The 24,430-nt window shown below is 37.9% G+C and overlaps 1 protein-coding gene across 1 annotated transcript in view; it reads left to right on the top strand.

Moving 5' to 3' along the window:
* KCNH5 (potassium voltage-gated channel subfamily H member 5) overlaps window positions 1–24,430 on the top strand; it is a 329,564-nt gene that overhangs the window by 57,520 nt on the left and 247,614 nt on the right. The window contains exons 5-6 of the mRNA XM_059915741.1: window positions 10,914–11,029; window positions 17,887–18,279. Coding sequence (XP_059771724.1) covers window positions 10,914–11,029; window positions 17,887–18,279 — 509 coding nt within the window. The remainder of the gene's footprint in view (window positions 1–10,913; window positions 11,030–17,886; window positions 18,280–24,430) is intronic.

The raw sequence follows: 24,430 nt of genomic DNA, 5'->3' as shown, positions 1-24,430 counted from the left end.
ATAATTCTGAAAATTAGTATTATTATCTCCATTTTACTGTTGAAGATCCTGACGCTCATAGTCTGACTGATTTCCAATCTGATGTTCTCTCTATTACACGATGCTGCCTCATCCTTTCCAGCGGAAACATATTGCTGGGGTTTGGCCACCCTAATCCCCTGCTCTCCTTTTTCCCTACAAAGATGAAGCACAAGTTGAGAACACTCTCAACTTGTGCTTTTGTACTGTTTTGAATCAATGGAATTTACTGATAATAATTCAGAGGCAAAAGTGTTTTTGTTATCTTTTGTTCCTGGTATTGAGGTCTTAGAACTGTTGTTCAGATGATCAGTCAATGGTACCTGATACATCATTTTTAATAATACAAAGGGGAAAAATTACAGCCAAGAAATCCATTCTGTTGATTATCCCTATGTGTTCTAAAAGAGATGGTCCTAATCCCTGCCCATTTATACTGTACAGTATTTTCAAACAGATTCGAAAACTGCCAAGACACTTACAGTGTGAAATATCCTGTGCCAAATAGTTAGGGCATCTTTGTGCCAATAATTGAGACAAAAATACTTCCTGTAGAATGAAAACAACAGCAAAAATAGCAACCTTCCCCTTGTAGGAAGCCAATGGTTTTCTTTAGAGAGGAAACAACAGATGAAATATGAGTAATTATACCATGTGGTCTCTATGGCCAAGAGTATAATTGTTTACCTAAGCTTTTTTCCTATGGATTAGAGTCTTGTGTTGCAGTCTGGTAGATTGATTGAACTGCCTCTGTGACTTCCTTTTATTTTTAAGATTAGGCAGTCCATGACAAAGAGGTTGATTGCAACCCAATAGAGCTAAACTAATGTTTTATTAAGAGGAGTTGGCATCCTGAGCTTTTAGGATAACAAATGTTCTCATAATGCCATGAACAACTTATAGAGCAGCTATTAGGCTCTTCATATTCAGCAGTCTGTTCACATTACCCTGTATCGACCACATCGATAACATCAGCGAACTGTGCTGAATAATCAGTCACACCAGTTAGATCTCAGTAAAGGTGAGATCAGTAAATGTACTGCTGGGAAAAGTTAGAACTGCTGATGTGTCTTTTTTTCCTGACCTAGACAGTGTAGCTGCTCAACTTTTTCAAAGTTTGACTGTACAGAGGGGGTTGCTGACAGATCAAATGAACTAATCTATCTAATAACGTGGGTAATTCCAGATGTGCCCAAGAGCACAAAGGGATCGGCATAAGGAAATTCACTGGGGCATTGTTAGTGAAAGTGAAAAATCTAGAAACCACTTAAATGTTCATGAATAGAATATATACATGATCAGGAAAGAGCAAATGCCTAATTCTCTGAGATAATAAAGGTACAGGCAAGAATCAGGTGCCATTGTGGGTGGGTCTTGAGGTGGAGGGGACAGAAGGGAGGTTGAAGGCTGTTGTGTTTCTTGTGTCTTCAGTTCTTTGATTTTTCTTTTCTTAACTTTTTTAAAATTGGGATAGAGTTGCTTTACAATGTTGTGTTAGTTTCTGCTGTACAACAGAATGAATCAGCTATATGTATACATATATCCTCTCCCTCTTGGGCCTCCCTTCCACACCCCTCCCTCCCATCCCACCCATCTAGGTCACCACGGAGCACCGAGCTGTGCTCCCTGCACTATACAGCAGGTTCCAAGTAGCTATCTGTTTTACACATGTAGTGTATATATGTCAATCCCAGTCTCCCAATTCATCCCACACCCACCCCGTGTTCACACATCTGTTCTCTACATCTGCGTCTCTATTCCTGCCCTGCAAATAAGTTCATCTGTACCATTTTTCTAGATTCCACGTATAGGCATTAATATACGATATTTGTTTTTCTCTTTCTAACTTCTCTCTGTATGACAGACTCTAGGTACATCCATGTCTCTACAAATGACCCAATTTTGTTCCTTTTTATGGCTGAGTAATATCCCATTCTATACACGTACCACATCTTCTTTATCCATTCATCTGTCAATGGACATTTAGATTGCTTACATGTCCTTGTTATTATAAATAGTGTTGCAGTGAACATTGGGGTGCATGTGTCTCTTTGAATTATGTTTTTCTCTGAGTATATGTCCAGTAGTGGGATTCCTGGGTCATATGGTAGTTCTATTTTCAGTTTTTTGAGGAACCTCCATACTGTTCCCCATAGTGACTGTACCAGTTTACATTCCCACCAACAGTGCAAGAGGGTTCTCTTTTCTCCACACCCTCTCCAGCATTTATTGTTTATAGATTTTTTGATGATGGCCATTCTGACTGGTGTGAGGTGATACCTCATTGTAGTTTTGATCTGCATTTCTCTAATAATTAGTGATGTTGAGCATCTTTTCATGTGCCTCTTGACCATCTGTATGTCTTCTTTTGAGAAATGTCTATTTAGGTCTTCTGCCCATTTTTTGATTGGGTTGTTTGTTTCCTTGATATTGAGATGCATGAGCTGTTTGTATATTTTGGAGATTAATCCTTTATCCATTGATTCATTTGCAAATATTGTCTCCCATTCTGAGGGTTTTCTTTTGGTCTTGTTTATGGTTTCCTTTGCTGTGCAAAAGCTTTAAAGTTTCATTAGGTCCCATTTGTTTATTTTTGCTTTTATTTTCATTACTCTAGGAGGTGGGTCAAAAAAGATGTTGCAAAAAAAAAAAAAAAAGATGTTGCTGTGATTTATGTCAAAGAATGTTCTGCCTATGTTTTCCTCTAAGAGTTTTATGGCGTCTGGCCTTACATTTAGGTCTTTAATCCATTTTGAGTTTATTTTTGTGTATGGTGTTAGGGAGTGTTCTAATTTCATTCTTTTACATGTAGCTGTCCAGTTTTCCCAGCACCACTTATTGAAGAGACTGTCTTTTCTCCAGTCTCCTGTATATTGTATATCCTTGCCTCCTTTGTTATATATTAGGTGACCATAGGTGTGTGGGTTTATCTCTGGGCTTTCTATCCTGTTGCATTGATCTATATTTCTGTTTCTGTGCCAGTACCATACTCTCTTGATTACTGTAGCTTTGTAGTATAGTCTGAAGTCAGGGAGCCTGATTCCTCCAGCTCCGTTTTTCTTTCTCAAGATTACTTTGGCTATTCAGGGTCTTTTGTGTGTCCATACAAATGGTAAAGTTTTTTGTTCTAATTCTGTGAAAAATGCCATTGGTAATTTGATAGGGATTGCATTGAATCTGTAGATTGCTTTGGGTGGTATAGTCATTTTCACAATATTGAATCTTCCAATTCAAGAACGTGGTATATCTCTCCATCTGTTTGTGTCCTCTTTGATTTCTTTCATCAGTGTCTTATAGTTTTCTGAGTATAGGTCCTTTACCTCCTTAGGTGGGTTTATTCCTATGTATTTTATTCTTTTTGTTGCAATGGTAAATGGGATTGTTTCCATAATTTCTCTTTTTGATCTTTTCTTGTTAGTGTATAGGAATGCAAGAGATTTCTGTGCATTAATTTTGTATCCTGCAACTTTACCAAATTCACTGATTAACTCTAGTATTTTTCTGGTGGCATCTTTAGGATTTTCTATATATAGTATCATGTCATCTGCAAATAGTGACAATTTTACTTCTTCTTTTCCCATTTGGATTCCTTTTATTTCTTTTTCTTCTCTGACTGCTGTAGCTAGGACTTCCAAAACTATGTTGAATAATAGTGGTGAGAGTGGACATTCTTGTCTTGTTCCTGATCTTAGAGGAAATACTTTCAGTTTTTCACCTTTGAGCATGATGTTTGCTGTGGAATATCTTTTTCCATCCCCTCACTTTCAGTCTGTGTGTGTCTCTAGGTCTGAAGTGGGTCTCTTGTAGACAGCATATATATGGGTCTTGTTTTTGTATCCATTCAGCCAGTCTGTGTCTTTTGGTTGAAGCATTTAATCCATTTACATTTAAGGTAATTATCAATATGTATGTTCCTACTACCATTTTCTTTATTGTTTTGCGTTTGTTTTTTAGGTCTTTTTCTTTTCTTGTGTTTCCCGCCTAGAGAATTTCCTTTGGCATTTGTTGTAAAGCTGGTTTGGTGGTGCTGAATTCTCTTAGCTTTTGCTTGTCTGTAAAGCTTTTGATTTCTCTACCAAGTCTGAATGAGATCCTTGCTGGGTAGAGTAATCTTGGGTGTAGGTTCTTCCTTTTCATCACTTTAAATATGTCCTGCCACTCCCTTCTGGCCTGCCGTGTTTCTGCTGAAAAATCAGCTGATAACCTTATGGGGATTCCTTGTATGTTATTTTTTTGCTTTTTCCTTGTTGCTTTTAATATTTTTTCTTTTAATTTAATTTTTGTTAGTTTGATTAATATGTGTCTTGGTGTGTTTCTCCTTGGGTTTCTCCTGTATGGGACTCCCTGTGCTTTCTGGACTTGGGTGGCTATTTCTTTTCCCATGTTAGGGAAGTTTTTGACTATAATCTCTTCAAATATTTCCTCAGACCCTTTCTCATTCTCTTCTTCTTCTGGGACCCCTATAATTCGAATGTTGGTGCATTTAGTGTTGTCCCAGAGGTCTCTGAGACTGTCCTCATTTCTTTTCAATTCTTTTTTCTTTAATGTGCTCTGCAACAGCTATTTCCACCATTCTATCTTTCAGCTCACTTATTCGTTCTTCTGTCTCAGTTATTCTACTATTGATTCCTTCTAGTGTATTTTTAATTTCATTTATTGTGTTGTTCATCACTGTTTGTTTGCTCTTTAGTTCTTCTAGGTCCTTGTTAAACATTTCTTGTATTTTCTCAATCCGTGCTTCCATTCTATTTCTGAGATTCTGGATCATCTTTACTATCATTACTCGGAATTCTTTTTCAGGTAGGTTCTCCATTTCCTCTTCATTTATTTGGTCTTGTAGGTTTTTACCTTCTCCTTCATCTGTAGCATATTTTTTGTTGTCTCATTTTTTTGGATGGTTGGGGCTGTGTTCCTGTCTTGCTGGTTGGCCCTAAGCGTTCAGCACTGGAGTTTGCAGGCAGTTGGGTGGAGATGGGTCTTGGTGCTGAGATGAGGACCTCCGGGAGACCTCACACTGATTAATATTCCCTGGGACCTGAAGTTCTCTGTTAGTCCAGCAGTTTGGACTTGGTGCTCTCACCACAGGAGCTCAGGTCCTACCTCTGGCCTGGGAATCAAGACTATGCAAGCCATGTATTGTGGCAGGAAAAAAAAAAAGCAACAAACAGAAAAGAGCAGAACAATAACAAAAAGTAAAAAATAAAATAAAATTAGAAAAATAAAAAATATATTAGAAAAAATAACAATAAAAATGAAACAACAATAAAACAAAACAGAACCACAACAGCAAAAATAAGATAAAATAAAATAAAAAAGAAAATTAAAAAATGAATAAAAATAAAAAAATCCCTGGTACCTCCTTTACCAGTGTCCTTGCCCCCATGGTGAGCTACAGCCTACCCTTGCCTCCCTAGTAGGCCTCCAAGACCTCTAGGTAGGTCTCTGGACCCATTTGTTCAGCCCCACTCTGCATGTGTTCTTCTTATCAGTGTTTCTTCCTGGAGCTGGCCTGGAGCACATGTGCCCGTGCAGGCCAGCTGGGGCTCAGACCTCCACAGGTGTGCCCACAGTGGCCAGCACAGCTAGAGGAAGCCTTGGAGGGGCGTGGCATTTGGCCCACCTGGACCCACGTCACCAGAGGAGGCCCTGTCAGGGGTGGCACTCGGGCTGTCAGGACCCGTGTGGCCCTTGGAGGCTTTGGTGAGGGTGGGGCTCAGGCCCAGGACCCACTCGGCTGGAAGAGGCTTTGTTGGGGCAGTGCACAGGCTGTTGGGACCTGTGTGGCCCATGGTGGCTTTCAGGGAGACCAGTGCTCGGGCCTGCCAGGAACTGCACAGCCCATGCAGGCTTTGTCGGGGGGCAGTACTCAGGTCTGCTGGGACCCATGAAGCTGGAGGAGGCCCCAAATGGAGGAGACCTCAGCTGAGGCAGGGCTCAGTTCCGGGACCCACGTGGGCAGAGGGGGCCCTGGGGGGGACAGGGCTCAGGCCTGGGACCCATGCAGCTGGAAGAGGCCTTGGTGGGGCAGAGGGGGGTGTGCAGCTCAGGCCCGGGACCCCAGCAGGCTTGCTAGTGCCCAAGTGAGCAGAGGAGACGTCGGCTGCGTTCCTTTCTGATTCCCTGATCCCCCGATCCCCCGAAGGTCCCTCTTCTTCCCTGCTGATCCCCTTGCTGTGAGTGGGCCCCTCCAAGTGTGGGAACCTCTCCCCTCCCCCAACCCCCCCTTAGGTGTGCTGGTCCCATCCTGCCTCCACTTTTCCTCCCCCCGCTCCCTCCCACATCCTACCTCATTACATGGGGATTCCTCCCATCCCCTTAGGTGTCCAAGGTCCACCACCAGCGACAGTTGTGAGGAGATGCTGACTCCACATCCTCCTACTCCGCCATCTTGACTCTGTCTCGTCTTATGTTTTTTCAGTAATATATTTGATAAGCTAATCTGCTGAGAGTGAGGACAGAGGGGTGGCATAGGGGTCTTGAGAAAAATGCTAACTGTTTAGAACTGAGGACTGCAAGAAAGCCCTAACCAGAGACAAAAAGATCGCTGAGCAGTTCAGGGAGTGTATCTTTTTTGGGCTTCCTTTGATTTAAACGTGAAACAAAACACTCCTCGGCTTTGCATTTGTTTTCCAGCTCCAAGGGCATTTTGATATCAAAGCTCATAAATGGTTACTTGATTAGACCACTGCCTTTGCTTTCTCTAGGAAGAATCCTTCCGAAGTATTTCCTCCTAAGCTTCTCTCTTTGAGTAAGTCTGAGTCAGTTTGACAACTGTCACCACCTTTTTTTTTTTTTTTTCTGTTAGCAGCTCCCCACTTCTCTTTTTGAAGGAAAAATTATAATCCTCCACACACTTCCTCCTCAACCCTCTACCACACCATTTCTACCTTCTCCAACCCAAAGCCCTTCTTTCACAGTACCGATGAGTTATATTAGTATCTGCTGAGAGCTGAGCATATTTCCTTCTTTATATTCTAATTTTAACTACATATAATGTGGGATGCTGTGTTAATTTCTATTTAACTTTTCTACTAATGTTCTCATTCATTCATTCAAAAAATTTTCTAGTGCCCAGTATGTGCCAGTCATGGAACTAGACAACCAGGGATAGAAAGAATAAGATCTGGCACCTAAAAGTCATATCATGCTGTAAACTCCCTTTTCATCTATGTTTAAGGGTGGTCTCACTCAGAATACACTGTGTGAAAATTTTTAGAATGAAGAATTAACATTTTTCTTTCAGTTTCTTTCTGCTGTTTAATCAATGATAGTCCTATTTTTACTATGGAGAAAAATATTGGTGTTTTATTTTCACAGTTTAAAATTTTTTTCTTCCTTTAGGAAATTGAAATAAGGTAAAGGGATGAAGTATTTCTTGATTTTATTGACTTCATGTGTAAAATGAGATACACCTACACAGGCACATTTGTTTCATATTTAAATGAGGAACTGCTGCTTCCTCATTAAGAAACAGTAGTGTGTGCTCATGATGCTTGAAATAGAAAACCAGAGGATGACGATAAGCTTTCATCATCATGTTTCTCCTTCCTCACAAGTTTACTTCTTTTTATGATCCTAGGAAAGGAGAGAACACATGGCATTTGATGATATGTGTTCTTCCATGTGTTATTGAATTCATTCCTTCAATATCTCCTTTTATTTTTTGAAAATATTTTCTGAATAAACCTTATCACATACAGGGAATGAAAATGGGCTTCTCTTTTAATCCAATAGTCAGATGTACTAAGAGGTGCAACATTATCTATCTTAGAAATATGAATCTTCAGTAAGAATAAGATTGACTTGTGGGAATTCCCTGGTGGCCCAACGGTTAGGACTCTGCGCTTTCACTGCTAAGGGCCAGGGTTCGATCACTGGTCAGGGAACTAAGATCTTGCAAGCCTTGCAACACAGCCAAAAGAAGAAAAAAAAAAGAAACTGAAGTCAAGATTGGCTTGGAAGTTTCTAGAAATATTCAATGCAATTTTAATATTCATTTGATGCAGAAGAGAAATGATAAACAGGAAATATTTTAATATACCTGTTGCCAACATAGTTACTGTCATCTGAAGACATCCTCACCATTTTAACCCAATAAAGCAAAAACCAAACCAAAACCCAACGATAATAAAACATAATATTTCATGTTTATGTTCATGATAATACAAATGGAGCTTATTTTTAAATCTTATTTTTAAAGTTACAAATAACTTTTAATTAATTAGTCAATTAATCAATTAAAGGCCTATTTTATGGCAGGCCTCTACCAAGTGCAGAGAATGGAGAGATGACGGTAGTTTAGTGGGAGTGACTGACATGCTTATCAACAACTGCATTAGTATTGTTAGTGCCACGTGAGGTATGTATTCTGTGGTGTGAATGCACAGAGGAGAGCGCATCTCTCTCATGAGTGGATCCAAGAAGCTACCAGTGGATCTCAGAATGCTTTAACTGAGTTTGGAGGTACCAGTAATCATTAGCCAGACAGATGGGGAGGGAAAAAGCATTTCAGGTAGACAGAGTGATTATAACATGTGAAAGCATGAAAGCATTGAATGTCATAGGGTGTACAAAGAATTCCTGGTGGATTTAATTTTACTTTTGAATTTGTTCTTTTAATTTGTTATTGATTTTAGTAAGGCCAGAATACAGAGCATGTATGAAGTGGAAGGAGATGGAAGCAGAGCAAATCTTTAGGGTCAGAAACTAAATGACATGTATACCAAGGATATTCAATGTTATCCTGAAGGCTTCCAGGGATCTCTTAAAGAATTTAAAATGGGAGAAGTGCATGGTAAGATTTGTGCTGTAGAAAGGACTCTGGCAGCAATGTGCAGAGTTGTTTGGGGAGTATGTGGTCAGAGAGCAGTAGAGACAGTGGTTTTTAGGAGCTACTGTCTAACTCAGGTGAAATATGATATATTGTCTAACATATGAGGGATGGAGAGAGGAGATTAAATTTGAGGGTATTTATTGATAAGTTATCATCTGTTAGTCTTGGAAGGGATTGGATATGTGTGTGGGGGTGGAGGTAATAGTGAAGGAGGATGGTGAATCTCAAGTTTCTGATTCGGACAGCTGGAAATATCATGGGGCCATGCACTAAGACCAAGAATACATTAAATATGCAGAGTTGGAGATGGGGGGAGAAGGTGATGATAAGATTGATTTTGAACACGTTAAGAGTCAGATGCCTGTAGAACATCTGAGTAAGAGGTGGCCAATGGCCAATTCGATACATAGGTCTAGTGCTTAGAAGAAAAGTCTAAGTTGGTGATATAGATTGCATGATGGTCTTTTGCATTGATGTTGAATTCTTAGAGAGTTGGTGGCATATCTGGTGCTTCTTTGTTTCTCCAGCACATTGCACAGGCAAGCCTTAGGGTTGCATACAATTCCCGAAGCCTAATATTTTCTGGTCTAGTCACTAGGATGAGGCCCATTAATGAAAAAGAATAAAAGATCTTCTATTATCCAATGCCAATTTACTTTTTTTCCCAATCCAATTGTTGATACCATAGAAAGAGCTAAATTGGTGGGGCAGTACAAACCTTAATTGAAGTCAAAGTTAGATTGAAGAATAGCGGTAAAGTATCATGTCACCTACCTGGTATGGTTTGAAAGACATTTGGTTGGTGCCTGCCCAGGATTTCTTCTTTCATTTTCTGTCACATTGTCTGAAAGTTCATCATTACCATTAGAGTCATTGCTTTGGACCATCAGGGGTTTTCATTTTTAAGGAGCTGTTTGGTAAATACCCTAGTTAAAGGTAATACCATGGAAATTATCAAATGGTCTTAATGGAGTCCATAATAGATTAGAGCTTTTTGGGATACCTAGAGAAAGGATAATTGAGATAGGAGTAGAGTATGGCTCGTTTTGTTCTACTTGTTCACATCTCATTGACATTTCCTTGAAGTTAATTAGCTTAATAATGAAAAATTAATGATTTTAATATTGGAAATAATGGAAGAAATTTCTTTCCCATTAAATTCACATTCCTTCCCCTCAGAAGTTAAGGTTACTACTCTTTTGGAAAACATTATTAAGGATTCTAGATATTCCAAAAATAATCTTTGAATATCAATGAAATTGTTAATAAGAGAGAAACTTTGCTACATTACAAAGAAGATGGAGGTGTGTGATAAGAACCATAGTATGTGAGATTTGTTGAAATTGGGCTTTATTCTCTTATGTGTATATATCTTCATATAAGTATACCATAGGACGGTTTTTATTAGGGTAATACTACCTGCTATAGTAAATAACCCCCCAACTTTAAGTGGTTTAACACAATAGAAGCATATTTCTTGCTCATATAACAATCCAAGGAAGTTGATCTTTGGCATATGGCATTCTTCTATGCACTGATTCAGTGGCTTTGCCATCCCCTGGGATCTTGTCACTTGCATCCAACTGGTAGAAGGATGGAGAAAGTATGGAGATGTTTCACTTGCTTCTTAAGTTGTTGCATGCGTGGAAGTGACACCCATCAGTTCTGTCTCAATCCATGGGTGAGGACTAGGGACAGGCCCACACCTAGATGCAACGAATGCTGGGAAATGTATTCCTGGCTGGCAGCTGTTTCCCAGTAACAAATGTATACAATGCAAGGGGGAGGACAGAATTTTGTGGACAACTAGCTACCTGGCTATAGGGAATATATGATAGATATGAGCGAAACACAAAGATCACACATAAAAATTACTTACTATTTTATAACAGTACTTGAAATATATGATGACGTCTGTGTAGAAATTAAATGCTTTAGATTGATACTTTTCATTTGTTCCGCATGTTATGCTATTTCTGAGATCCCTTGAATATTAGCAAGAATGTAGGCTTCCATATTCATTATGTGTGAAAAACTGAGACTTTCTTTCCTTATTTTTAAGGTTGGACAAAATTTGCCCGATTGACACGGGCTTTGACAAATAGCCGAAGTGTTTTGCAACAGCTCACGCCAATGAATAAAACAGAGGTGGTCCACAAACATTCAAGACTAGCTGAAGTAAGTGCGAGATTAACTTTACTTCCCAACATGGTGGTGGTCATACATTTTTTCCCCCACAAATGTTTCAATTATTTGAAACATTTATTATTATAAATGGCTATTATTTTACAAACACTTATATGCTAATTGATTTTTCCTTGTAGAATTATAGAAATTTCCTATATTTCTTTTTATGCTCTCCTACTTCGGAAATGGGAAGGTAATTTATGACATCCCAGGGGATGTCTGTACAGAATGAGGTTTTCTTTGAGCAAATGAGATAGGGAGTTCACTAATTTGTTAATTTATGTGTGCAGCACACACTTATTGAGGGTTTGCTCCATGCTTGGTACTCTGAAAAGGATGTAAAGATGAATAGGCCATTGGCCCTATCATCAAGGAGTTAAAGATCCAGCAGAGGAGGGAGGGGTTACCTGAATGAGGTGATACCTGGGCTGAGTGAATCTTTTTTTTTTTTTTAATTGAAATATAGTTGATTTACAATGTTGTGTTAGTTTCCGGTGTACAGCGAAGTGATTTAGTTATATATATATATATATATATATATATATATATATATATATATTATATAGATAATATATATATTATATGTACTCTTTTTCATAAACTTTCAATTATAGGTTATTATAAGATATTGAATATACAGTAGGACCTGTTGTTTATCTATTTCATATATAGTGGTGTCTGCTAATCCCAAATTCCTAATTTATCACTTCCCCACCTTTCCCCTTTGGTAACCATAAGTTTGTTTTCTATATCTGTGAGTCTGTTTCTGTTTTGTAAATAAGTTCATTTGTGTCATATTTTAGATTCTACATATAAGTGATATCATATGATATTTGTCTTTGATGCTTCGCTTAATATGACAATCTCTAGGTCCATCCATGTTGCTGCAAATGACATTATTTCATTCTTTTTTATGGCTAATATTCTGTTGTATATGTATACCACATCTTCTTTATCCATTCATCTGTCAATGGACATTTAGGTTGTTTCCATGTCTTGGCTATTGTAAATAGTGCTGTTATGAACACTGGGGTGCATGTATCTTTTTTTAAAAATAAATATATTTTATTTATTTATTTTTGGCTGCATTGGGTCTTCATTGCTGCACGTGGGCTTTCTTTAGTTGCGGCGAGCAGGGGCTACTCTTCATTGCGCTGCATGGGCTTCTCATTGTGGTAGCTTCTCTTGTTGAGGAGCACGGGCTCTAAGTGTGTGGGCTTTAGTAGTTGTGGCATGTGGGCTCAGTAGTTGTGGCTCATGGGATCTAGAGCATAGGCTCAGTAGTTGTGGTGCATGGGCTTAGTTGCTCCGCGGCATGTGGGATCATCCGGACCAGGGCTTGAACCCATGTCCCCTGCATTGGCAGGTGGATTCTTAACCACTGTGTCACCAGGGAAGTCCGTGCATGTATCTTTTCGAATGAGAGTTTTCTCCGGATATATTAGGCTGAGTGAATCTTGAAGGAAAAATATGTTGAAGAAGGGATGATGGTCATTTATACCAGAGAAGCCAGCATGTGCAAACACTCAGAGATGAGATAGTATGATGCCTTTCAGTGTGAATTCAATGTGGGTGAAGTCAGGTAGGGAAGGAAGGGTTAAGGTGGTTTACAGTGAACAGTGGTGTTTGGTGTCCCATGTGCCAGGGAAATGACATGATCACATTTGTGCTTCACAAAACCTCTCAAAGGAAGATTGGTCCCAATGGTCTTTGTAATTCCATGTTTTAATTGTATTAATTTGAAAACATCAGTCTAAGAATGGGTCCATAGATGTCACCAGATTGCCTAAAGAGATCCATGGCACAAAAATATTCAAGAACCTTTGTTTGACCTAGTGGCTCTGTGTTGAAATGGTAGACAGAGAAGCAAGTTAAGAGGTTCTAGTAGTAATTCAGCTAGGATGACCATGGCCTTAAGCAAGGGAGCCAGTAGCAGAAGTGGGCAGATTGCAGATGTACCAAGATTAGAGTCAAAGGGATGAGTCAAGGACAACTCTATGTTTTTGGCTTGAACAGCTGGGTAGATAATGCTACTGTTGGTTAATAAAATGTCAAATAGAAGATGAAGAAGAGAAAGTTTGGGGGCAATGAAAATAAGTTTAGTTTTGGACATACTAAGTTTGAAGTGCCTGACAGGAAATTCAAGTGGAGATCCCTAAAAGGGAGAGGGATTTATGGGTCTGGCTCTGGAGGGATCTCTGGGTTTGAGTTGCAGGCCTTGGTATCATCCTCATAAAGCCATAGGACTAGGTGATGTTACCCATAGAAAGTGTATTGAAACCAAAGAGAAAAGGAATGAGGACAGAACTCCAAGGCAGCTAGAAGCTTTGCTGTTCACATGTCTTCTGTCATCATCATGTGTCTTACTGGTATGAAAGATGACAAAAAGCTAATCAAGTACCAAAATTATGCTGAGCACTGAATGGGCACTCACAAAACATTCTGAGGTAACTTAACAAAGAAAAGAAAGATTAAATGTATATCTTCATCAGTTTGCTTTGCTGGAGAAAAGTGAGTTGAAGTTCTCAAGAGTAGCTTTCTTAACTAGTTGCAGACATTAAATTTAGTTTGGAGAGGGTTAGGAAGTAAAGTATGTTCTCTGATTTGGAAAGGCTCTGGAGTTTTTCTTAACCATAGCTAACAGAGAGACTTGTATGGCTTCCTGCTCTAAATAGCACTGTTAGCTGGGGGAGAGAGACATGTTTTTAAAAGCCCAAATAAGACATTAACATATCTAAATGTTAACTAATAATAGTAATCACAATATTTTAAAAGATGATATGCAATTAGTATAAGATTTAAAGCAGACAATTAGATACAACTTCTTTTTTTCAATCATGCTTGTTAATAAGTACTACTTGATTTTTTTTTTTTAATTTATTTTAGGCTGTGTTGGGTCTTCTTTGCTGCGCACGGGCTTTCTCTAGTTGCAGCGAGTGGTGGCTTCTCTTGTTGCGGAGCATGGACTCCAGGTGCGCGGGCTTCAGTAGTTGTGGCTCATGGGCTTAGCTGCTCCACAGGCATGTGAGATCTTCCTGGACCAGGGCTTGAACCCGTGTCCCCTGCATTGGCAGGCAGATTCTTAACCACTGTGCCACCAGGGAAGCCCTGTACTACTTGATTTTGAAGCTACTTTCTTTTCTGCCTTCAGTTGTCCGTTTCTACAAATCAAGCTAAAATGTAGGAGCTTGTTTCTGTGACTGCTGACTTTTGCAGTTATGATTCTTACTGGGTCTTAACTTATTCAGTTTTTCTTTCTTTGTTAACACAGTTGGGCAAGAACAAGAGGAAAGAGACCATAGAGAGGAAAATTTTCTACCTTAGCAGCCTGAATCACTCAGGATAGTTTTTTTCTTCCATATCGAATGGAAAGTTCCTTTCTGCTTGACAGCTTATCATTTTTACTTCTACTTTTGAGGAACTTTCATTCCTGTTTCTTCCCACCTGATATTTTTCTTTTTTTTTTGCTTTGCCTTTTGATTATTGTTAGTTTCTTTATCAGTCATCCCTAATTCACAAACCTGATTCAAATACAAAACTGCTTTCTGTGAGGTCTTAGGCTTGATTTCAGAGAACATGTGGAAATAAGAAGGTTTTCAACAGAGATTTAGTCTGTATGTGCTCTTAGATCTTCAAAGACTGACCTAAAAGAAGCACCAAGTTACCAGAAAGATATAGTTTTTCCAGTTGTACTCAGAGTCATATAATTTGCTCAGCTTGAGTATTTGGATTTGCTGTTAAATTTCAGGCTCTTTCACTTTTTCCGACACATATAAATTTTATCTTAATTCCACCAGGCCCCCTAAATTTGGAGCTGATCCCCACTTTCAAAGATCCTGGTCTCCATGTAGGCAGTTCATCTGTTTTCCACAGGTTCTGACATCCTGCTGATTGGCTTCAGCTTCTCACTTGTATCCGTGGTACTGAGTCCTTTAGAATCAGTGTGCTCAGATATTCAGAGAGAAAGAATATGTCTGTCTCAGTACAAAAATACATCAGTAAATGTGATTTCATCGCCCCTCTACCTAAGGCTTATTGCTCCTGAAAGTACAAATGAAATAACAAAGCGAAGAGTTGTTACTGCTTTATAAAGGAGTCTTAGTGATGGGGCTGAGATTAAAGTAGTGCTCTGCATATGAGAAGGATCAAAGCTGAAGCACATAGTGAGTCCCTTTCTTTGTTGTTGCTGCCATTCTTCTCCTCCTCTTCCTGCCCATCCTCCTTCTCTTGTAGCTGTTTTGGATTGCTTTACAAATGCAAGTCACCTTCCGAAGAACTGGGTTATGAATGTCTAAAGAAATATAAGACAAGGGTTTTTATTTTGAACTGTACATTATAATCACCTGGAAAGATTTTGAAAATATAGATTCTCTGGGAACCCACACAAGGTGAATTTAATTATTTTCTGGCGTGGGGTCTGAGTATGAGTATACTTTATTTTTAAAAACTTCTCCAGAAGATTCTAGTTTGTAGCCAGATTTAAGAAATACTGAACTCAAGAGTGATTCCATTCCATCTCTAGAGGAGACACCTTACATTTTTCCAGGGTGTTGAGCAGGGCCAACTTGTCTATTAACACAGTGTGTAGGGCCCACATGATGTTTGAATTTCTACTAATAGTAGAAGGAAAAAATGAACTTTTAGGTAAAAGAATTTTGAATACATAATATTAATTTATTCATCTTTGTAAAAATACAGTTGTAAAATATAATTTTTATTTTATTATTTTTAAGGAGGAAGGGGTCTAAGAAGGCAAAAATACCCAGGACCCATGAAGGTCCTAATGTACCCTGGCACTGAGTTTATTTTCTAAGTATGATTTCTTTGTGCTCAAACTATAGACTGTGGTAAAATATTAACATTGAATATGAAGGAAATTTTCATGTTTAACACAGTGAAATTAGAATGAAATTATCAGTGGTTGAAAAGTGAAAGAGAGACCATGGTTCTGTATGATTCTGTGTATGTAATGCTTTGTCTCAACATGAAGCTTCCCTGCCTGTAGGATAATTTGTTGCTAAGTAATTTAAGACCTTATGGGAAAAGTATGACTGGGGCACTGATAATGAGGATAAATATGTAAAAATCTTTATAAATAGTTCTTATAACTCCCAAAATTAAAACAATAATTATAATATACACCTAAAGAGAATATCAGTGATGTTTTTCACATTTCAAAATAGCAATGATTATATTATATTATATGCTTAGTTTTCAGTTATGTAAGTTCTATGTATGAGAGACTTTTTAGGATAAATCTCTCTCAAGTTTCAAAAAATGCTAGTATACTTATTTTGCTTTGTGGCATAAGAATTACATGCTAACAGGTATTTTTGTTTACATCTATTTGTACATTCACAAATTTAGTGCATTTATAATTTTATAATTTGAACTTGTTGACTCCTACTTTCTGGGTCCCATTAGTCCTAGGGACACTAAATACTTGGATGCATAAGATGGTAAAGCTTCTGAAAACACTGTTTATCAAAGTCCCATTTACAAACTCCTAAATACATAGGTTTACTCAGCTTTAGCTTCATTGATGGCAGAGGTCTCTGACCTGCTGCTTCAACTCCTTTTCACAATTTCCAGCTTCCAGGTTCTGGAAGGAAGTGTTAAGTCCTGTGTTTGTTACCTTTGCCCAGGGTTGCCCAGACCTCTGCTCTTGCTCTGTCATCTGCTTTTTCTCATTGTCTCTTTAATGAGACCTAATCAGAGCAAGTCAAGGTTCATATAACATTACATTGAAATTTTTCCATTTGTCAAAAAGGTATGGAGAAGCAAACCTGAATATTTAGGTTTTTTTTTTTCCTAAAGGGAATTTGCATCTGGGCAGGAAATCCAATATTCTTTAAGTCCTGACTGAAAGGAAAAAAGGGAAAAGCAGGTTATAACATTTATACCCCTGATATTGCTGTGCCAGTCATTAGGGCCCTGGCTGAGTCCCACACAACAGCAAGATCACCAGCAGTGGGGCCTGGGGGTTCAGTAAGACCGTCAGAATCAAATTTATGCTCCTTGAGGTGCCAAATATGTGAAGAATGGATAACAGTGAGTCATGCAAATAACAGTTGGGCAGTCAGTGAGATATGTGTGATTCTAGGCAAGCCTGCCAAGTGAGTGTGCAGAACTTGCAGAAGTGGGTGTCCAGCAGTGCTGTGGATCAGTGTTGGTGCTGGGGGAGGTCACTGAGAGCATGGGACTGCGGGTTGACCCTTGAGCTGGACCCAGGCAGTTGGAGGCTCCTTACCCCCACCCTTGTCCTTGGAATGTATACTCTGCTCACCATTCCCACAATGGGGCCATTTTCAAGGATGCAGGCTTGAGAGAGTAAGGTTTTGTTGAGACCTTCAGGTGTTGTTGTGACCTCCAGTCACACCTGTATATGTGACTGAACCCAGTTAAGGCTTCTGTATAAACTTTTAATATTTGGTGGGTGGGTTCAGAGATCTACTGGTCTTGTGGTTGCCCAATAAAAGCCTTGTAAGTAAGTTCCCTTGCATATTAAAACTGCCACCTACCAATCTGGAGTGGTCTGCCTCTTTCTTTGGTCTCTCCCTGACCTCCATGTATGGGGGCCAGTTTTTGAACCAACAGTTGGCCACTGGAGAGAAAGCCAGAGAGAATGGCAGACAGATCAACTTTGGTAGAGTGATTGGACATGGAGTGACTTTGAACAAACCTTGATACAACTTAGGAGAAGAGGGAGATGAAACTACAGAGCCTGACTGGCCTTGAAACCAGGAGTCATGATTAATAGGCTGTGGTTTGGCTGCCAGTAAATTTGAATTCATTACTAACTGTGCAGAGATGTCCGGGTCATTATATATACATTTTCTCTCTTTTAGGTTCTTCAGCTGGGATCAGATATCCTTCCTCAGTACAAGCAAGAAGCGCCAAAGACGCCACCACACATTATTTTACACTATTGTGCTTTTAAAACAACTTGGGATTGGGTGATTTTAATTCTTACCTTCTACACCGCCATTATGGTTCCTTATAACGTGTCCTTCAAAACGAAGCAGAACAACATAGCCTGGCTGGTGCTGGACAGTGTGGTGGATGTTATTTTTCTGGTTGACATTGTTTTAAATTTTCACACGACCTTTGTGGGACCTGGTGGAGAGGTCATTTCTGACCCCAAGTTGATCAGGATGAACTATCTGAAAACTTGGTTTGTGATCGATCTGTTGTCTTGTTTACCTTATGACATCATCAATGCCTTTGAAAATGTTGATGAGGTAAGTTTCTTTTTCTTTTTAGTACTTGAATCACATGTTTTGAGAAAATTAGGATAAAAGGAGCTTACAGATAATCCAAACTTCTTTTTAGCCACCACTTTCAATCTTCATCCTACTAAACACTTGCCATAAATTATCATATTTGATTACCTTATAATTTTCATCTGCTTTTTTTTCTTGATTTCTGGTTGAAAATACTGATTACTAGAAAAATGGCTATGGTTGGAGGTTGTGGTTGAAAGAGGTGGAGCAGAAGAAAAGCCACAACATTTGGAGTCAAATATGGTTTATGAACTAGATAATTGATTGAAAGGTGATGAAATAGATGTGTGTTTTGCTTTTTTGGGGGGGAAAACTGTGGCATTTTAAAACTCTGTGCACCCATAGGTCTTTTGACTCCTTCTTCTCCAGGTAGCAGTGCTTGAGTTAACAAAAAGATACAGAAAATTTTATGGAAGAGAAATTCTTGAATTTTTGCCTTTTTGGTTTCTTTTTTATAGTTTTTGCTTTAAATTTTGTCTACATTTGTGGTTAGAGACTATATTGGATGACTTCTGATGTCTGGTCACATTCAAGATTCTGCTTATTCAATGTTATCTGCACAACGAGAAATACTTAAAACATGTGTAATATCATGAAAGACCATTTTATTCAGAGCTTCTTAGCTCCTAACCTAGTAGTGGATGATTTTCAACTTGCTACACGAAGGATGTATATAAATGAGTCAATATAGAATGTATCTATTATTAAAATATGTTCATAATAATAATTACAAACTTAATTTCCCTGAAGATTTTACTCTGTCCTCATAGACTGTTCAGATGGAAAATTCTGCACTACATTGTTGTCATTGTTTGTGTATTTGGGAGGTAGATTGCAACTGCAACTTTTCTTCAGTAACTTTTTCCATAAAATTTCTGCATTCAATCAACTTTAATGATATTAAAAATATTTCCCTGAAAGTTAAGTATAGACATTGTATTTTGATGCTGTACACGTAATTGTTACTTGAAAAATTGGGGGAAAAAAAGGAATCATAGTAATTTGTTTTCTAATTTTAGATTTTACCTACATCAAGCTTTTAAAGGTATATTTATTTCTTTCCTGTTTACCTTCTGGAAGGGTTGAGAGGGGTTAATTTTGAAAATGCTAATCATATGATAAGAAGATAATAAGTCGTACTTATATGTTCACTTACTAAATGGATTAATATATTAAGATCAATGCATTAAGATTTCCATTATTTAGAACATAGGCATAAAGCTTTTAATAAAAATAATTAAAAGATTGGTTTAATTCATAGAAAAGTGAATACATTAAACAGATCACATAATAATAAATGCATTTAATATACCATACAAATACATGAAGAGATCCTCAGACTTACTAATATTAAGGAAAATGCAAAGTAAACCTACAAACTACACTGACATACCATCAGTTACCACACACACTAGATTGGTGAGTAAGGTGGCTTAGGATGTGCACTGCTCAGATCTCCTTTCATGAAAACCTGCTGCATGGAGCACAGTTAGGGGATTCCTGGAAGTGGCTCCTGGTTTGGGAAAGCCAATCATTAGCATCTCTTTCAAACTCAGCATTCAGTGATATCACACTGTCACACTGGTAGCTTGAAACTGGCCACAATGGGAGTATTTACACCCAGAAAGTCGCAAATGCTATGAATAAAAATTTTCTTTAACTTTCTGTGGAATTAGTTGTTAATCATTTACCAACACACCACTGAACCCAGTTGACTGACACCTGCTATGGTTTTCTGATCTGCTGCAGGTCACACATTGAAGCCATATTTCCCCAGCGTTGTGCCCAGCCAGTGACTAAGAATGGTAGTAACATTATGATTAGTTTACTCCTGCTCAATAAAGAGCTCCTCTATTGAGCAACTTTTGCTCTGGGACTCCCCATTTACCTGTGCTGTGGTTGAGGCTCTTTCTACACAATTCTTACTCCCCTCTTCACAGGTTTCAGACCTGCATTGTGGTCTGAAGGCTCCTCCCTCCTCCGTTTCTCCTTCATAGACATTTATCTCAGTAAAAGTCTTGCATATCTAACCCTAACTTGGCATTACTCTGTAGGAGACCTGAACTGGTGAAGCGATGGGGTGAGACCTCTCATACATTGCTCAAGGGAATGTTGGTAAAACTTCCATGAAGAATAATTGGCAATATTTCATTTTAAAAAAGAAAAGACACTAGGGGCAACCACTAGGGGCAATCCCCTTGTTTAAGGGATTCTTTGTTATTTGCTTCCCTCACCAAACAGCCAGATTATGTACCTACCTCTTGGTTTTTCAGTTTTAGGATTTGTCTTTGACTTCTCATTATGGAATTTGAAGTTTTAGCCTCTTTCTCCCTGCCCTAACTGTATATATGCACTATTTCCATCACCTCATTCTCACAATATAGGTATACCATTCTTTTGGTTCCATAAATAGTATTTATATCATTACTACTACAAATATGCTATTTATAGTTGAACCTTCAACATGCTGTGATTACTTTTCCTTTTCTGCACTTTCCATTTTCCTGAGAGTTGGTTTTATAATTTGCTTAGTTTTATGTACTAATCACTAACTCAATCGCTAAGCTCTATGCCAGTTGTCTAAATCTCCCTCCAGTACATTGATACAAGTAATATTCTATCAACATCATTTTCTTAAACAGATCTCTCTACACTCTACCCTCCCACCTGATGGACAGTTTGGCTAGCTGTAATATCCTAGGCCAGAGATAATTTCTCCTCAGATTTTGAAAGACACAGTGCCATTACAGTCTACCTTCTAATAATTCTCTTAAGAAACTTTAAGCCATTGTGACCTGTTTTCTCTTTCTGGAAATTTGATGTATCTTCTCTGTCCAGGGTTCTGAATCTTTCCAGTAATAGGCTTTAGTGTAAGTCCCATTTTCATCAGTTTTGCTGGGCACTGACTGGGTAGCCTTTTTCAATCAAGAAAAGCATGTTTTCTGTTTTGATTTTTTTCTTATGATGATTTTCTCCATCCCTTTCCCCCCTCTTTTCCATTCTCTCTCTTGCTGGAATTCCTTTTGTTCTTATACCTACTAGACTTCTCCTCTGATTCCTTTTTTTTTCTTCCCTTATTTTCCAATCTTTTATATTTTTGCCATACTTTCTGGAAGATTTTCTCAACATTATTTTCCAACTTTTCTTGTAACTAATAATGCTTTTTTTTTGCTTAAAGTCTTTTTGGCTTGATACTAATAGAGCTAAACTAGCATTTGTATAGTATTTGATATATGTATTTCTATTATTTAACTTTTTATCATTCTAGATTATTATACTCTAGTTGTGTCTTTTGTAAATAGTCTATACATTCTAAGAGTCTTTCTAACTGGGAAGTTTAGTCTATTTACACTTATTGTGATTAATTACCCTTTGATTTTCTTAGAGCATCTTATTTTCCATTGTAAAATGCTTTTTCTTCACTTTTCTCTGTTTTTATTTTTGCTTCTTTTCTGCCATCTTTTGGATTGACTGAATTTTTTAAATCTCCTGGATTTCCTCTACTGGATAGAAGTTTTTCTGTTAATTGATTACTCTTAATATTTTTAGCATCAGTATTTGACTTATGAGTATCTTTGCCCTTCTAAATAAATCAAGGGCTTCTCTTTACCTTCTCATCTTTCAAACTAGTATTGGCTTATATTTTGGTTCCACGTTATTTTTAACTTTCTCTTTCAATTTTTAGAGGCCTTCTTTAGGGCATGTTTGTTGTGAGTCTTTGGGATGATGACTCTGAGTCTCAGTTTCCATATCTGTAAAAAAAGGGAAGGAATGCTTGACTTTTTTACTTCACACAACGGTTTTAAGGAATAGATGGGAAAACAGATATGAATGATTTTTGTTTGTAGAATTGTGCATGTCTGAGGGGATGTTATTATTTCATTTGTATATGTCTGTTTCCTCAGCTTGGTGATAAGCCCTGTGATATTGAGGGATGTGTTCCATCCCCTTGGTAGTCCTTCGTTGCTCTTAGTACATATTGGTGACTCACCGACCTGAAGCAATAAAGTGTTAGCAAAGTTTTAGTAGATTGTACAATGACATAAAACAAAATAGAACTTAAAAATGAGAAATTGAGCTAGTGGTGGCTTGGGAATAGGAGAGTATGAGTCTGAAGATCACAATTTAATCCTTTGATATGTTACGAGTGCAGAATGACTTAGAGGACTTAATAACACTTTTTGTATTCAAGATTGTCTCAGTCAACATGCTCTCTTAAGACAACTTGATTTACTAGGAATTCACGAACTGGGTATGACATTCTTTAAGAGAAATGTAAGGCTGGGAAGACAGAATCCATTAAAGGAAATAATTCTGTTTGAAAAGAAGTATGTAATGTAAATTTCCTAGAAACCATAACAGGGGGTAAAAGATGTTATCACTAGGAATCCAAGGAATAGAAACAAGCTCTTTTGTAGCATGCATTTGAATACAGCTCTGGGAGGTTAGGGGGAACTGAATTATAAGACATCAGAGAAAAATGGGGCAGCTGCAGTTAACACACAGTTTGGTAGCCTGAGTGGATTTAGGAAACGTGATACATGGGGAATTCAGGGGACAATGAGTGGTATTAGTAAGTGGTAAACATGATAAACTAGGTTAGAACAAATTGAAATTGGAAAAATGATCACTTATGTATTGTTTCAGGAGACAAAATGATTGGGCCAGTGACTGTTAAGTGGAAGTATTATAAATATTTTTAATTTCCGGGAAGTTTATGGAAAATAATTTTCTAAATTATTATTTTCTTGAATTATGCTTGTCAAGTGGCCACATGTGTTGTTCCACTTTAGCATATCTGTTTACATAGCAAATTTTTATCTCTTGTCTAGTCATCAAAACAAGAATTGGAAATCAAAGAAGCTAATTATACTCATAGATTTTAGAGGCTTTTTGTCCCCTTTTGTGGAATTTCAGACGCTCTACCAAGAATAACATTTTAGAAATTGCTATTTAATACAATTTGATCACCATTACTTTTTTATTAAAGCCTGTAGGTAATTGAAATAATGTTTGAGTGGTATAGGTAAGGATTACATAGTATTTTTTTATTTTTTATTTTTACTAGTTTTAATCTTATTAAACCCATAGAAACATTGCCAAGTCTACCTTAGAACTGATTGATTTTTCTTATCAGTGTGTTTGCTCAGCTGATAATAGACTTTTTTTAAAGAGCTGTTTTAGGTTCACAGCAAAATTGAGAGGAAGGTATGAACATTTCCCATAGAGCCCCTGGCCCCACACATGCATAACCTCCCCCATTACCAACAACCCCACCAGAGTGAAACTATATTGACATATCATATTGCTATAAGTCCATAGTTTACAGTAGGTTCACTCTTGGTATTGTACATTTTATGGGTTTTGACAAATGCATAATGGCATATTGTAGTATCATACAGAGTAGTTTCACTGTCCTGAAACTCTGTGCTCTGCCTATTCATCCTTTCTTCCCTCCTAACCTCTAGCAACCACTAATCCTTTTATTATCTCCACAGTTTTGCTTTTTCCAGAAAGTCATATAGTCGGAATCATACAGCAGGTAGCTTTTTCAGATTGACTTCTTTCACTTCGTAATATGCATTTAAGGTTCTTCCATGTCTTTTCATGGCTGGTAGCTCATTTCTTTTTAGTACTGAATAATATTCCACTGTCTGGATGTATCACAGTTTGTTTATCCATTCACCTATTGAAGGCTATCTTGATTGCTCCTAAGTTTTGGCAATTATGGATAAAGCTGCTATAACCTTTTGTATGCAGGTTTTTGTGTAGGCATAAGTTATCAACTCATTTGGGTAAATATTAAGAAGCACGGTTGCTGGATCATATGGTAAGAATATGTCAGTTTTGTAAGAAACTACCAAACTGTCTTTCAAAGTGGTTTTACCATTTTATGTTTCCACTAGCAATGAATGAGAGTTCTGGTTGGCACACATTCTCACCAGCATTTGGTATCATCAGTGTTTTGGATTTTAGCCATTATAGTAGACGTGTAGTGGTATCTTGTTGTTTTAACATGCAATTTTCTAATGATATATGAACATCTTTTCATATGATTATTTACCATCTGAATATCTACTTTTGTCAGGTGTCTCTTCAGATCTTTTGC

This window comes from Balaenoptera ricei, chromosome 2 (genome assembly GCF_028023285.1).
Source record: "Balaenoptera ricei isolate mBalRic1 chromosome 2, mBalRic1.hap2, whole genome shotgun sequence".
Taxonomy (NCBI): Eukaryota; Metazoa; Chordata; class Mammalia; order Artiodactyla; family Balaenopteridae; genus Balaenoptera; species Balaenoptera ricei.
This window is presented reverse-complemented; position numbering and strand designations above follow the sequence as displayed.